This window comes from Pterocles gutturalis, unplaced genomic scaffold, assembly GCF_000699245.1.
Source record: "Pterocles gutturalis isolate BGI_N339 unplaced genomic scaffold, ASM69924v1 scaffold4382, whole genome shotgun sequence".
Taxonomy (NCBI): Eukaryota; Metazoa; Chordata; class Aves; order Pterocliformes; family Pteroclidae; genus Pterocles; species Pterocles gutturalis.
This window is the reverse complement of record NW_010107715.1, coordinates 76,975-89,171: the sequence shown is the minus strand read 5'-3', so window position 1 is coordinate 89,171 and position 12,197 is coordinate 76,975. Positions and strand designations below refer to the sequence as shown.

Sequence of the window (12,197 nt, the reverse complement as noted above, 5' to 3'; positions counted from 1 at the left end):
TTCTTATCTTTCCTTGGCTTCCTCTGCCACAGAATATCAGCATTTTCCCTTACATTTTCCCTGGACATCTGACCCTCTGAGAGTTTAACCGGGTTTGGCTGCCTTAGAGGAGAGGTATGGTTTTCATTCTGGGAGGAAATGGTGCTGGGCACATATTCCCTCCCCATGGTCACCCTCTTCACTTCAAGCTTCTTGGCTTCTGGTTGGCCTCAGGAGAAAAAAAGAGAGAGGTTGGGCTGCTTTCTTGGTGGCTGTGGGAGGAAGAGCTGGAAGCCTGGTCTAGTGTCTGTAGGACCTGTTTATATGCCACATTCCACATGGTATGGGAAAGTAACTTTACATATGACTGTAACCTCTGGTTAGTGACATTTGTCAGTTACATGATTCAAATGTACCATGTTTGTGTTGCCTCAGGCAAGTCTTAATTATGAACATTTTGATTTTTCCACCAGTTTTCCAAGGAAGATCACCATGCCCACATCAATCAGATCAGAATTATTTAAGCCCTTCCACAAACGTGCTTTTTCTGTTAGATTGAATGTGTCTAGGTTGAATGTGAGGTTTTTCCAAAGTGACTTAATTTCCTAGTAGGAAACAAGTATGGGGGTTTGACGTGTGTCCCGAGGCCCAGCTGAGGAAGCCCAGCTGGGCAGCAGCTCTCTGTGGGCAGGTCTGGCTGGCCAAGCCGGGGCTGGCAGCAAGGGCAGGGGCTGTGCACCATGAGGGGTGCCATGAGGTGGACAGCTGTGGCCCAGAGGAGCCATTTCTCCTCGGAAAGGGAGAGGACTCTGTTGTTCCCTCCTCCCCAGGGCTGTCTTATTTTGTGAGCACAGGGAGTACCTTTGTGTTATCTGCTGGGGATATGGGCAGCAGAACTTCTGGCACAAGTGACCCTCTAAGAGCTTGTAAACCTCAAGAAAATTAAAAATGCAAACAGTGAAGTTACTTAAACATCCCAGTAACTTGCTGGGTCTGAGCTGGAGCTAGCAAATCCCTAAAAACCCAAGTTGCAGGCCCAGTCAGGTGTTTTGTCACCTTATTTCCCAGGCAGGGCAGAGCCGTACAGATTGGTTTTTCTCTAAGCCAAAGACCATACACCAACAGCTAAAGAGCTTCCGTACCCGTCTGTCTCTAGGAGCAACATGGTTGTATGTGCCAGAGCGTCATGCCAGCATTAATCTGCCCTCCCAAAACCAGTTGGCCAGCTTTGGTGTCTGCATATCTTTGGCACAAGTGATTCACAACTCCCAGATAGCTGGAAGCCTGCTGCACTGTGAGATAGTTTTTCTTTTTACTTCACTCCAGAGGAATTGGCAGGAGCATCTGCAAATCTTTCCTGGGCCCAACGGCAAAGGCTGAAAGTTTCAGTCTCAGTGGGTTCTGACTTGTTACCTGGAGCTAATGGAAAAAACTACACTTAGTTTGGCAGGCCAGGTAGAGGTGGTTGACCTCCAAGTCTTTGTCTCTTCATTAGTTTTGCCTTAGAGAAGCTGTGGCAGCAAAGCAGGACAGGGATTCCCTCTTGCTCTACCCGGATGTGGCTGAGTGGGATGGAGATCTGGATTTCCCAGACCTTTTATCAAACCAAGAAACATAGCTAGGTTGCCAAGTCCAAACATTTAGAAGTCAGAAGCCAACCTCCAAAACATCATCAGATTTGCTTAAAACCACAAGGTGTTCTTGGATTTTTCCTCTGGGGACTGAGTTTTTATTCCATTTTCAGTGGAAAACAAAAGAAACATACTCATTCTAAAAAAAAAAAACCCTGAAAATATTTCATGTGAGCACTAGATTCAAAAAGATTAAAAAGAAAACCAAAAGTGATGAAGGGTTTCAACTCTCATAAAAACTCTGGAAATAACTTATTTTAATTTCAAAGCCCTCTAAGGTGTAAAGGAAACATTTTTGGTGAAGCAACTCTGACTCATTCGAACACATTTATCTTCATTCATGCCTGCTTTTTGACTAAAAGACTTGAATTGCAAAGCCTCATGTGTGTGTGTGTGTTTGTTTTTTTTTTTTACTTTCACAGCTTTTTTTGGGAAATACCTCAATGAATACAATGGCAGCTACATCCCTCCTGGGTGGAGAGAGTGGGTTGGATTAGTGAAGAACTCTCGCTTCTATAATTACACCATTTCTCGCAATGGTAACAAAGAGAAGCATGGATTTGATTATGCAAAGGTATTTTCCAGACGCATAAATGCTCCATCATTAATCCATATAAAAATCACTTTCAGATAATTAATTAACCAGATAATTAATTAATTAACCAACTACAACCAAGAAATTGAGATATCATTTTCTCTCCAGAGCATTGCAGATCTATTTCTGTATGAGAATATTAATCGCACAACAGAAGAAAGTTTCCAAGGGCTCTTCAGTGCAGTCTCCTTTCCACCCTCTCTCTGATAGAAAGGGATGGTTTGGTGACAGAAGCAAATAGTAGATAAAGGCCGTTCCCCAAAATAATCAGGGCCTTTGCGTTACTACCTTTAAAGTTAACAGAGTGTCATCAGTTATTGCCCACATAAGAAACTTCAGTGAATGTTGTTTTCCATTGTACAATGCACAACAAAAAAAAAAAAAAAGGCAGTGTGCCTGTGGTGTCAGACTCCAGATATGACTATGAGAATAGATAAAAGCGTGAACACAGCCGTTGGAAAATTTTAGAGCTTGTTTGTACTCTTGACAAAGTTTCGAAAGTATGCCAAGGTGACCTGCCCACTGCCGTGAAGTTTCTCAGAAAGGCTTAGGAACGCAGATCGCACTTTCCAGCCTGCAGAAAGCAATCTGGAATTTCCTCAGACTGTAGCTCACAGAAGATGATACAGATGTTGCAGCTGTGGTTTCTGACCCATGTAATGAGATCTTATTGGAAGCTCACAATGCCTGTTTCTGATTTCCCCAACCGTAAGAATTATATGATACTGATTATGTATTTATGTAGAGTATAAAAAAAAAGAAAATAAAGAATATTGGTTAGTTATACATTCCTTACACACCCTGTGTATGTAGCTAGAATAAATAGGGAAATAGGAGGGGAGCGGATGCTTTGGGAAGGCAATCATACAGGCATTTCACTTGAACAGGCCGCAAACCCAGAAATTATCACAACCCTAGTGCCTTGTGCTCATTACCCATTTTGGAAACCAAAAGGTCACTCGCTATCTTTTCTAAATCCTTGCAGGGATTGTAGCAGCCAGGCTACTGTGAGTGCTCCAAATGTGCTACAGGAAAGGGGAAGGGGCAGGGGGGAGCAAGGAGGTCACAGCTGGTTGGCTTGTCCTAGCACCGACATGGGACACAGACCTTGTCCCTCAGGCTCTGCTTTTGCAGCTGTTCAGGGCCTCGAATCCACAACATATGATTAGTCATGCCTGGAAGTGCTTGAAATTGCAAGCATTGTCTCAGCACTTTCTCAATGAAGCTGGCACTAGACCTCCAGGCCAACAGTGAATGCTCCAAGGTGGCAGGTGGTTTAATTTAAGTTTTCATCTTTTTTTCTTAGTTCCATTTCCTCCCTTTCCCTTGTAGGCTTCCATTTGCCACCTTGGCTGTGGGTTAAGCAGGTTTATTAGCGAGTCACAACCTTAATCTCAGCAGCTGCACTGCTTAAAGTTGCATAATTAAGCAAACTGAATTCAACTGCTGGAATTCAACTGTTCCCTGGATTCACATTTGCAATTTCTTTGGTGAAGATTTTTGCAATCTGTTGCCTGTTGTAGCTTTCTTCCACTTTGTGCATATGCAAAAGTATAATCTGAACAAAGAGGATGCAAGAAAAGTTTATGTAAACAGAAAACCAGAGTAAGAGTCAACTATTTTTTGCAGTTAGGAGCCATTACCTTGTGAAAGTGTTTTATCAGTTACATTCAAAAAACATATCTTTGTCAGTATAGTCTCTCATTTTAAATGTTAGTTAGCATTATATTACAAAATCTGGTAATCATATTTACTTAATGCCTTCTGTTGTACCTGATTTGCAAAATAGTGTCTCATTTTATGTGGCCTCTCCTGCTTAAGAAAGTAATTACTGCTCAGTCTCCCCTGTGCTCCCTTGAATCATACGTCTCTTTGATGGTATGTTTTTACTTCCTGATCTGAGCCTTAATGAGGACTTGAAAATAACATAATAACACGATAGTATGTGATCTAATTAATCATGCACTTTGTAACTTTTGCTTTGTGTTAATCGTATATTCCAGGACTACTTCACAGACCTAATCACTAATGAGAGCATTAATTACTTCAGAATGTCTAAGAGGATATATCCCCATAGGCCTATAATGATGGTCATCAGCCACGCTGCACCCCATGGCCCCGAGGATTCGGCACCACAGTTCTCAGAGCTCTACCCCAACGCTTCACAGCATATGTAAGTCAAAATCACACCCTGTCAGACCCACTCCTTCTATCTGCTTCTTGTGAGGTATTTGTTTATGGAGATGTAGGGACAGAGAATTCAAATATAAGACACCAGTAGCAAGCAAGGAATGTTTGCTTGTTTCTTTTGCCATGCTTGCTCCTTTCAGGGAGGAGAGTGACAGCTCTGACCATTATTAAAACAGAGAGAAGCTCTTTTCCTCCTGGGAAGTTGTGGGAGATTAAAAGGTCAGTATTTGGCTTTGTAAGGGCAGCTTCTTACAATACCCTGAAAATATGTAGACACAGGTCAGGATCTGTTGGAAAGATATTACTTCCTTCTTCTTCCTCTAATATATGCACTTCCCTGGGCTCTAACTAAGTGAATGCATTGAGAGGAAAAAACACCCTTTTGTAACTTTCTTTATAGACTAGATACCAGCCAATTCCCAAAACAGCCTATTAGACTGCATTTTTAAATAACACACTTAATCTTTTCCAGTCATTATACTATAATTTAAAAAAGAACTCTTAATTTTGTTTCTAGAACTGGGGCCAAACCCAGGTAGAAATCTGAGGATTGTCCTGGATTTAACAGCTTGCTTTATAACTTCAATATTCTGAGTCCTTTTCCTCATAGGTGGTAGGGAAGCTTTCCATTGCCCTTCTCTCTACCATGGGCATGTGGACCACTCTTCCCATTCATGCTTAAACAATGTCTTTGCACTTCCTTCCACACAGAAAAAAATGTTAATGAAATATTTTAGCTGGATTGTACATTGATTTGACCTCTGAAAATGAGGAGGAATCAGCTTCATCACACTGTGGAAAAGCTCTGTGGTGTACAGATTACATTTTGGACACTCTGCAGTGTCTGACACACAAGGATGTGTTTGGTACTTAAAACTAGTTAACTAGTTTAAAATTGCAAGGAGTAGCAGTTGCTGCATAAACTGCACGCATAAACTGACCATTACTTGGGGTCAGAAAGAAATTTGATGTTCATGGCACATGGTTAAACATTTGTTAGTTTCTATTTTTTATTGTCTCATTGGCTGCTGCTTTCTAGATATGCCACTTTCTCTGACCTTACATTCTTGGCTATATTTTTCTTATCCTACATTCTCAACAGTCCCACATTCCTGGGACTAGACTTTTCAAGTAATACAAACCAGTCAGAAATGTTTCATAGTTATTTAGATATTCAGGGTAATTCCTATATGTATAAAAAAAGTGACAAGATTGATATTTTAGTTTGTAAATATTAACTTGAAAATGTAGCTGGTTCTGAAGTAATCATCGTGAAGAATTGCTGCCACATTATTGTGTCCTAAAGGTAAAATAAGATAGACCTAAAAACATGGCAATTGTCATCTTGGGTTGTATGAAACATGTTTCTAAGTCATTATCTGGAGTTATGTGCTCCCACGGAAAGCAGCAGGAAATGCTGACAGAAAAAAAAAAAAAAAAACAAGAGAGATTCCTTTTCCCTATTTTTTCCAGCTTCTGAAAATCACCAGTTTAAGTGAAGCACCCAGGCTACTGTGCCCCTTTCTGTTTGGATCAGTCTGATCTCTTTTTGAACCATGGTGGCAGCCCCACCATCCTGTAGCAACAAGTTCCAGTGCCACCCCATGTACTGGGCACAAAGGACTGTCTTTTTTTTCCTTTTAAACCTGAAGCTCGCTTGTGCCACAGGTGTCCCTTACTTCCTGTCCTGTGATGAATAATAAATAGTCACTACATCAAATTTAATGGACCTCTCCCATGTCTTCTTTCAATCACCCCTTTTCATAGCAAGAGAGTTATATCTATTTGTTCTCGCTCTGTTCAACAGATTGCTTCCCGTTTAGTGGTGCAGATTGCCTGGCCTCAGGCAAGCCGTTCTGTTTGCTGGGGGACTATCCATCATAGAGGAGGGTAGGATTCAAACTGTTTCCTCTTAGCTGTGGGACCGTGTCTGGAAGAAAAACACTGAATCATTGTATCTCACCCTACCTCTCCCCAGGCCAAAGCAACTCATTTTAGGCTCCATGCTCACTGTCTTCTGATAAAAGAGTGCTTGTAGGAACTTGCATTGGTTTATCATGCTCCTGACACTTTCTACTGCTTGGTGCTTTCAGCCGACTTGTTTTCTAGCTTGTGCTGCTAGAACCAATGGGTTTAGTTAGTCTCCAAAATTTTAACCACCTCTCCACCTTATACAGGTTGCATGTCACCTGCAAAGATCAAGAAAAGATCCTAGTTATCTGTTTACAGCCTTAGTTTCATTTGAGTACTTCTGTAAATTTATTTTTATTTGCGTGGACTCCTGGGATCTAAATACCTTGCTCTGCTATGTTACTTGTGAAATAGCCCAGAATATGAGACTCAACTGTGCTGCTTCTTGTCTTCTGGTGGTGTAGATTTCTTGGCAGCCTTCTTGCAAAGAGTTTTTTCTCTGATGACCTCAAGAGATCCTTGCTGAGTTGTTTTGTGTTTCTTATTGCACTGACTGATTGCATGTGTTAGAGTTCAGTCTGTAGACTAAGAAATGAAGCAAACTGAAGATAAACTGCCAGTCTGGGTGGCTGAAGCCTCCAAATAACTGATTTATCTAGCTAAAATATTAGCAACATGATCTAAAATATGTAAGAAGTTTAGTTCTCACTGAAATATTTGATGCTCCCCGTGAACAAGAACAATAAAATCCCTCCTGCCAAGTTTTGTGTAATTTGAACATTTAACCCTTAGGTTTTCTTCCTTGGTGGTCAAGCACCATTTGAATCTCTTTCTTTCTGACCTTGGGTGACAGCCATCTGACCTTGGATTTTGTTTTTAAAAATGTAGTTGCTATATCATGTTACTGTAACTCCTACCTCCAACAAAGAAGGGAAACCAGGTCAAAAGCTGCTTGCTGGCTTTACAAACTGAGATGGAAGGTTATACCTACAAACCAAGGATTGAGATAGCCTGTCAACCACATGTGAGGGGTAGTTTTGCTTACAAGGACAGTAGCAGAACCTTAAATTACATGATGTTTCTTTGTCGGTAAAGTGCCTGTCATTTGATTGAGATACTGCCTTTATAAATTTATGCAAAAACCAAAAGTTTGTTTAGAAGTTTTCCACTTGCACATATGAAGAAAGGAGTGGCTATGGCAGAAAATACTCCAGTTCAGGGAGAGTTTTGCCCTCAAATGTGGGCATCTATCGGTCTCATTTCCGCTCCCTAACAACACAGAAGGGAGAAAATCAAATGAATGCAGCAGAAACATCCAAAGATTCATGAAAATCCCATCAAAGCCAAAAAGGAAAGGAAGAATTACATGCCATCGTTACCTTACAATCCTGTCCTCCTCAGCACAGCCTTCTCGAGTGGCATGAAAAGTCTTGCAAGGACAAGAAAGGTATTGATGTATACACTGTTTAATCATTAATTTAAAATGATCCCTGTCAATTCTCATTAGCTCCAGTTTAACATGAGACACACACTATATCATGCTGGAAGCAGCTGACACTCTCTATTGTTTTTAAGCATCCATTCTCCCTCCCAGCCTCCCATCCCTCCTCTCCTCTCCTTAAAGTATGTCCTATTTCTGACACATGAAAATATTTCTGAAAGTTTACACTGCCTGCTATCATCACAATGAGTGGTATATTTTCTGAAAATAAATCATACTGATGCATGTAGTCAAGCTATGCCGAGAAGTTATTTCTGTGAAAGAAAATGAGACTGGATAGGATGTACTAGATGAAAGCACTACACAGATTTTTGCTGTGGTAATGAACATCATCTGTTGGGGAGCAGGGTTGCTGGACCTTTGGAAATGCTGTTGTTAGATATGAAGTTATGACATAAGAGATGGCTCTCTAGGTGTCCCTGGCAGCCGTTACAGGAGAATCTTGTTCCACCAGAGAGCTGAGCAGGAAAGCCCTGACTCAAAGGATGCTCTAATGAAAGCCTGAATTGTCAGTTATGTTCAGGGCCTCTGGCACTTTAACTTCCCTTTACATTCGAATGTGAGCCAGTCTTAGGAGAATCACAGAATCAGACCTAAGCTGTTTATAAGCTGTGAAGTAAACAAACATTAGAAGCAAAATTCTGGGGGAGGCAGGTTTACTGAAGAATGTAACAAATGGAAATCTGACACACTGATGGCTGTGCTGAGTTAAAGATCCTTGGGTTGGCAGGAGGACCGGCAACCAGATTTTATGGTTACCTGTAAGCAATCCTATTGCCAGGCTAAAAATCTTAGGAGGAACAACTAGAAATGGTATCTGGGAGGAGATCGGAAAGCTTCCCAAGGGAATATAAGAAAAGGCATATGATATGAAAAGCAGAGCTTTGTATTTCAGTTTAAAAAGAGTATGAACGATGCTGAACAACCAGATCTGGCACTACGGCTGTGTTTGCAGTAGTGAAGCATGAAGAGCAATGCTGTTACACCTCCAAATCCCCAAGAGCAGTCTTAAGTGTGAATTTGGGGTGTGAGATGGCTGTATTCAGAGTGCCTTCTAGTCACTGAGGCTGTCTCAAACATCTGCCAGTTATGATAGTATTTCTTCTAATGTGGACAACTTACCCATTAGAGTGGGATCAGACATTTGCATCAGTAATAAATCTTGACATGTCAGCGTGTCTTGCATGCTGGCCTGAGGCCCACTGCGATTCCTGACTTAGAGATAAATGATCAAAATCATCACACACATCATTGCAAGTGTGACTTTAAACAGGACTAGAAGAAATAGTGTGATATAGAAACACAGTAAGATTCTAGTTACACAACTTCTGCAGCAGAAGCAATTAATTATTCCTAAAATTTAAAAAAATGTGTTATATTTAACGAGTAACAACTTTCTTCTTTATTCTGAAATATAGCAGCTGTGTTACACTTCAGGAGCAAAACTTTCATACATCCCATCCCCAGATATATATATCCCTGGGTTTAAAAGATTCCCCTTTTAAAAGGCAGTGAAAGTAGATCCAGAAGGGTGAAATTCAGCTTCACATTAATACTGACCATGCCACTGGTCGTGGTTTTTTGGCTTTCAATTTTGCCCAGAACCTAGGCTTCCTGCTTTCAAAGAACAGTGTCTAAACCTGTAAGTTTACTTTCCCCGGTAGCAAAGGGTTTGTTTCCTTTGTTTATTTACGCTTTTTCTGAAGAAACATGACCACTTATGCAATGTTTGCTAATCTTATTTCACAGAATATTATAGGTGTTAATTTTGTACAGAAACGGCACATTTTTCACCATGAGTTTTACTATAGGTATTATTTTAAAATGTTGTCGACTTTTATTTTTATGAAACTAAAATGTTCTTGAGTCATATAAGTGCTGTACTATTTTCACTAACTGGAGGACTCCCAATCCAAACAGAAGCCAAACACTTTTGGGACAAAAACCCTCAAGAACATTATGGAATTATTCACAAACAACATTTTAAGGCAGTATTATTATGAACATATTTTTCTTTCATTGGATAAAAACAGGAGGGGATAGGGAGACTCTAAACAGGGGCAAACAAAGATTTTTAGTATGAGCAATTGAACAAATGTTTGTAAACATGCTTGTTTCTTTCCATGTTAAACCATCTGAAACTGAAATGTATGTATTTAGATCATACTTTTAGAAAGCAAATGTTAATTTAATGTTGCACTCAATTCTGGGAGCTCTTAAAACATATTGTACTCCACTTTATTTCTTTTTCAGACAGATACCACAACTGTGCATTAACCAAGCTGAATCTCCCATTCTTTTCTTAACCTGTAAAGTACCTTTTTGTAATTATGATTTGCAAAAGGGCTTTATTCCATTTGTTTCATTGAATATCACACAAAAAGCAGTTCAGTTACTGGTAGCACATAGTGTAATTGATTTCTGAATGATTTACTATTTGAGAATTCCATTTCAATAGGTCCTCAAGTACAAGCATCCATTCTTTTGGGTTGTTGGGGTTTTTTTATTTCTTGTCTAAATTAAAGTTATCGTGGTAACTTAGAAGCCAAATAAGATGCATTCTCTGTTTTGAATGCCAAATTTAAGTATACAAATATAGTAAATATGTTGTCAGTAAGAGCAAGTAAAATGTGTGATATGGAATGCTGATTGTTCATGTAACTGAAGGTTATCGAGGCCTTTTGGATTCAGGCCACACAGCTAAACACTAATATAATTCCTTTCCTTTCACCATAACTTTAAGTATATTTTTGAACCAATGCTTACAGATAAATAAATTATAGATTTCATGGTGAATCTTTCTTTAAAGACAAAATTGTACTTGTGCTTAGAGACATTCAATCCTTCCATAACCTATAGAAAAATTTTGTTATCACCACTGTGGGCTTTCCTGCTGCAGTTTAACAAATAAACCCTGAATGCAGTTTCCATGTGAAGGGTGAACAAAACAATGCACATGGATGCAGAGACGTTAGGTGCTAACAGAATCCAAACAAGTCATTCCTTTCCTGAGGAGACTGTAATCTAAGGCTAGAGAAGGCTAATGCTAATTTACTTTTTTGGTTTTTGCAAATATGCACACGAAATTGGATGGTTTCTCTGTAAAATTATTCACATAGGTGAATGATTACAAAATCTCAGGGTGAATTATTTTTTCTCACTCTGAGAATGCATTTATGGGAAAATGCCTGTCTGGGTTCAGTGTTTGTTATTTTTAAGCATTTGGGATTATTTTTTTTTTGTTGATTAAACTGGGGATATCAATTTGAACTTTTACGAACCTGACATCTTCCAGGGTCCTGCCCCATGCCAGAACGGACCTGTCATGGAGTGCCAAGAAGTCTCTGTATAATAAGTTCTGCATAGTATGTGTTGGACAAATGTAAGTGAGCAACTGAACGATAGAGATTTCCCCAAGCTAGTATAGCCTACAAGAATGACAAATACTTTACCTTTTCAGTAGAGTAATCATTTGTTCTCTCAATCCTTGCCCTCTCTACGGATTTTATTCATGTAGTATGTTGCCGGTCATTTTAGAACTGACCTACATGAAGGGGAGCACTTTTTCATGTTATCTATTTTTGTAACACGTAAAATGACCTTTCAGTCAGTCTCTGGGCACACATTCAGAAGTTTAAGTGCTTTACTATTTGCTGATCAGCTAGCAAGAATGACCTTGAAATCAGAAGCTGCTCCTTACTGCACTCTGGGGCAGCAACCAGGCTGTTCAGAGGTAACCCAGCAAAGCCCAACAGGCAGGTAAGTGGTAGCTCTTTGCCAGAATTAGAGGTCATGGACAACTTGAAAATAATGAGGTACCTGGTGCTATCTGCTGATAATGGATCATGAATTGTGCTCAAGACATGACAGTCTCCATGACTGAGAAGAGACAATAGAAGACACAGTACACTTCTTCAATCTTATATTCCCAGTGCTAAGAGGAATCAAGGAAATGTAAATGTTGGTATTACTTTACAGCACTACTTGACAACAGAGAGCAAAGCCGTTCCAAAAATGGAAGAGTAGAAACAGTGATAGACTGTGTCATGATGACTTTTGGAGGCTTATAACAACTGAACATTTAGTTGATATCTCCTACTGCTTCAAGAAAAAAATGATGTGATAAACAGTTATCACTGACAGGGAAGAGGTCTGTCTATTTGGAAAGGTTTTCAGAAATAGGCAGTATTGTCCCCGGAATTCACCTCTGTTGTGTTTGTTTTGGGATTTTTTACACAAAAAAAAAAAAAGGTAGACAGATCTGGGGGCAAAGTCAGGTCTTATGCCTGGCAAGCAGTGCTGTTCTGCTGGGTTTCTGCAGGGCACAACAAAGAGGGGTATGCAGGGAACACAGAAAAGCTGTGGGGTTTTTTGATTCCTTTCTGTCGCT

The 12,197-nt window shown here is 40.0% G+C and overlaps 1 protein-coding gene across 1 annotated transcript in view; it reads left to right on the top strand.

Moving 5' to 3' along the window:
* Window positions 1–12,197, top strand: part of SULF1 (sulfatase 1) — a 63,293-nt gene that overhangs the window by 16,256 nt on the left and 34,840 nt on the right. Inside the window, exons 4-5 of the mRNA XM_010088193.1 lie at window positions 2,033–2,184; window positions 4,209–4,378. Of these exons, the coding sequence (XP_010086495.1) occupies window positions 2,033–2,184; window positions 4,209–4,378 (322 nt within the window). The remainder of the gene's footprint in view (window positions 1–2,032; window positions 2,185–4,208; window positions 4,379–12,197) is intronic.